We start from the raw sequence: 3,549 nt of genomic DNA on the forward strand, positions 1-3,549 counted from the left end.
AAAAAAAATAAGAACATCTCAATTTCACGTAACTTCTCTTCTTGTCTTTTTAAATCTTTCTTACGTATAGTTTGGTTTTATAAGACTTTAGACATTTATTGATGCTTCGAATAATCACGTGCACCAAATAAAGCAGTTCCTACTCGAACCATTGTAGCTCCTAGCTCAATAGCCTGTTCATAATCAGATGACATTCCCATTGAAATTTCAATTGATTCTAAATGCTCTTGGGAACAGATGGTATCAGCTAATTGTTTCATAGTTGTGAAATTCTTTTTAGAATCACCAACCATTCCAATTGTCATAATACCAATGAAATGAAGATTTGAACATTTCATCACTTCTTTAACAACGCTTATTGCTTCCTCAACAGAAACACCACCTTTTTGCTCTTCACCACTACTATTTATTTGGACCATAACATCAATAGTTTTATTTGCATTGATACATGCTTTATTTAATTTCTCTACAATTTCTATTGAATGAACTGTCTGAACACACTTAAGATGAGGTGTAGAAACAAGAAGCTTCAATTTGTTTGATTGTAATCTACCAATAAAATGCCATTCAATATCTGGACATACTTCTTCTAATTCTGTTGCTTTTTCATGAAGTTCTTGAACATAATTCTCACCAAAAACACGGTGGTTATATATATTATATAAATGTTGTATAGCTTCCTTTGGTTTTGTTTTACTTACAGCAATCAAACAAACTGGTTTTTCTCTTTGAGAAGCCAAATGATTTATTTTACCAATGACTGATGGATATGATTCTTCAGACATAATAAATAATCCTTTTAGTTCTTCGAACTATTTTATATTTTACTTTGATGAACGTGGAAGAGACGTGGAGTATATTCAACTTTCTAGTTTAATGTTCTTTCTCCTCTTCAATTGAATCACTTAAACTTGATGAAGGTGATTTTGACTCTTTATTCTTATTTCTTAAAGACTCGTTTTGTTTATTCATCACAACTTGAACTTTTCTTCCAATCATTGCACTTTGAGGTGGATTTTTTATTGCATTTGAGTTCTGAACCATAACTCTTGGTGTCAATAATGGACTTGTACCAATTCCAACTAATGCATTTGAAGGTGGATTAAGTCTTGGAGAATTATCAATAGGAGTGAGCAATGGAGTAATATTTGCAATTCCTTGTGCAGCAAGACTTCTTCTTAATACATCATTAACATTTTCTATTTTAACATTGCTTTGAGGTAATTCAGGTAAATTCATTTTGTCAACAGAAAGAAGTTGTTTTGGAGAATGATTTACGTCAACAGTTGGTTGTGGTTTTTGTTTTTGAGAATGATTTAAGTCAACAGTTGGTTGTGGCTTTTGTTTTGGAACAACTGGTTGTAGAGCAGGGGATTTTGACTTTGGTAATACAATTTCAATATTGACCATAGATTCTAATGGATTGTATAATTTTGGTTTTGCAGGAATTATAATTGGTGGAGGAATTGGTGGATATGTAGTGAATTTTGTAGTTGTTTTATAAACATATGCTAAATGTAATGAGTTTGATTCAATTGTTTGAGTAATGAGAAGAGAATAAAGTACAAACGATTGAATGACGTTTTAGAAGGTTTCTTCTTTTTTTGGTGAGAAACACGAAAACACTTTCTTATCATAAAAAGCATTAATATTAGGAAGACAACAACACAAACTCCAGCTTCTATAATTGTTAATATATAACTTAATTCCATAATTATTTTCTGGATTATTTCAAAGTCTTTTGTGATTATTTTTTATTTTTTCAAAAAAAAAACAATAAATTTTTGTGTTATTCAAAAAAGAAATAGTAAAAAACATATTTCTTTAATAAAAAATAATCTTTGAAGTTAAATATTATTTATAACAATATTATTAATAATAAAGATTGTTCAAAATATATAAAACAATGCCACGTGACAATGAAACAAAAAATAAATTGTCAAGCTTATATTTTTATTATCATTTATTTTATTTTTGATATTATTTTATTACCAAAAAAATAAAAATACTTTTCTCTTTTCAAAAGAATTAAAAACTTATGTGGATTGTTGACAGTTGAACAAATAGTGATTCACATGCCATTGGTTAACCCATTATTTTTATTACTTATTTCATTCTCTTTAGCTACATTAATCCCTTTTAATGTCTGCAGTGAAATTAAAACATTTACTATTTCTACTATAGAAGGTTTACCATGGCCCCCAGTGAGTGGTTTAGCATCAGTCATCACTTTTACTGGAAAATTTAATAAAAAAGTTGATTCTTTAAATCTTTATACTGATTTATGGATGAAAGTTGGTTCATCATGGATATCTGTTCCACAACTTTCAAAGGATTTATGTAAACTAGAGTTATATTGTCCATTAAATGATGGAATTACTTCATTTAAAATTCGATTTGAAGTTCCACCTATAACCCCAATTGGAACTAAATGGAAAGGTCAATTTCAATTTAAGTCAAACAATGGCACTCTATTCAGTTGTTCAGAGTTTGGTCCAGTATTAGTTAAATAGTCTTCTTCATTAAAAAATCATTTTAATTTTACTTCATTTTTATTCTTCAACAATAATTACTTAAAACTATAAAACAACTTAATGTAAAAAGTATTCTTCTTATTCTTTTGGTTTAGGAACTACTTGTAAATCATATGCATTCTCTCCTCCCCATCTGTATTGACAAACTGTGCCATTCTTCCATTTAACTTCAACCCATCCTTCATCACAAACATCAATAACTTCTCCAATTTGTCCTTGTCCTCCATCTTGGTCTTTCCATTTCCAATCTCTTCCTCTAATAACACTTTTACCAATAACCCAACTAGTAGGTTTTTTAATTTGTTCTTCTAATGGTGGGATATCTCCTAAATCATCTACTACTTCAACAACCTTAACATCGTAAGCTTTATCAACTCCCCATCTGTATCTGTTCTCATTTCTACTTGATTCCCATTGTACTTTTACCCATCCATTGCCTTTTACTCCAACTACTTTTCCAAATGATCCAATTCCACCATCTTGATCATCCCATTTCCAGTCTTCTCCTCTTTGAACTCTTTTTCCAAGTAATTCTCCAAGAGGAAGATGTTTATCTCCTGACTTTTCTATTTTTTCAGGCTCCTTAACTGTAGACAACGCACCAATTATTTTTTGAGATTTAGCTTTGCTGTCTTCAAGTTTTGTTTTTAAGTCTTCTTCATATGACTTTAGATATTCAGTTCCTGCAACAACAGTAAGTGGAAGGATTTGAAGAAATACTTTTTCTGTTGGTTGACCTACTTTTTGAGCAAAATTTGTGACTGTTTCAATAAAAATTGCTTTAAAGGCGTCTTTTTGCTCTTGAGTTAATGACATAACTTTCTTAGTTCTCTTTATGAAATTATCATTTCTCCAATCTCATTTTTTATTTTATAACTCATTTTTATCTCAAAATTATTTTTTGAGGCTGTAATGGTATAATCTTAAGGCAATAACACCCACAGCTATATTACTATCGTTTCTTCTACAACGTTCATTAACTGAAGTAAAAATGTGTGGTGTGTGTTATTGGGGG

General features: G+C 29.9%; 4 protein-coding genes across 4 annotated transcripts; 1 reads left to right on the forward strand and 3 right to left on the reverse strand.

The window, feature by feature from the left end:
• Window positions 1-95: 95 nt before the first annotated feature.
• ENU1_013050 (pyridoxal phosphate enzyme, YggS family protein) lies at window positions 96-785 on the reverse strand (the record flags this gene model as incomplete). The annotated part of the gene is made up of 1 exon (XM_008856728.1): window positions 96-785. The coding sequence occupies one exon, from the start codon at window positions 783-785 to the stop codon at window positions 96-98; it is 690 nt and encodes a 229-aa protein (XP_008854950.1).
• Window positions 786-873: 88 nt separating this feature from the next.
• On the reverse strand, window positions 874-1,410 carry ENU1_013060 (hypothetical protein; the record flags this gene model as incomplete). The annotated part of the gene is made up of 1 exon (XM_008856729.1): window positions 874-1,410. One exon carries the CDS (start codon window positions 1,408-1,410, stop codon window positions 874-876), a length of 537 nt encoding a protein of 178 aa, XP_008854951.1.
• A 665-nt stretch (window positions 1,411-2,075) lies between these two features.
• ENU1_013070 (hypothetical protein) lies at window positions 2,076-2,513 on the forward strand (the record flags this gene model as incomplete). The annotated part of the gene is made up of 1 exon (XM_008856730.1): window positions 2,076-2,513. The coding sequence occupies one exon, from the start codon at window positions 2,076-2,078 to the stop codon at window positions 2,511-2,513; it is 438 nt and encodes a 145-aa protein (XP_008854952.1).
• Window positions 2,514-2,612: 99 nt separating this feature from the next.
• ENU1_013080 (HECT domain and RCC1 family domain containing protein, putative) lies at window positions 2,613-3,350 on the reverse strand (the record flags this gene model as incomplete). Its single annotated transcript, XM_008856731.1, has 1 exon — window positions 2,613-3,350. The coding sequence occupies one exon, from the start codon at window positions 3,348-3,350 to the stop codon at window positions 2,613-2,615; it is 738 nt and encodes a 245-aa protein (XP_008854953.1).
• Between the last annotated feature and the right edge of the window lie 199 nt (window positions 3,351-3,549).

The sequence above is a fragment of the Entamoeba nuttalli genome (assembly GCF_000257125.1).
Source record: "Entamoeba nuttalli P19 unplaced genomic scaffold asmbl_2184, whole genome shotgun sequence".
In the NCBI taxonomy this organism is placed as follows: Eukaryota; Evosea; order Mastigamoebida; family Endamoebidae; genus Entamoeba; species Entamoeba nuttalli.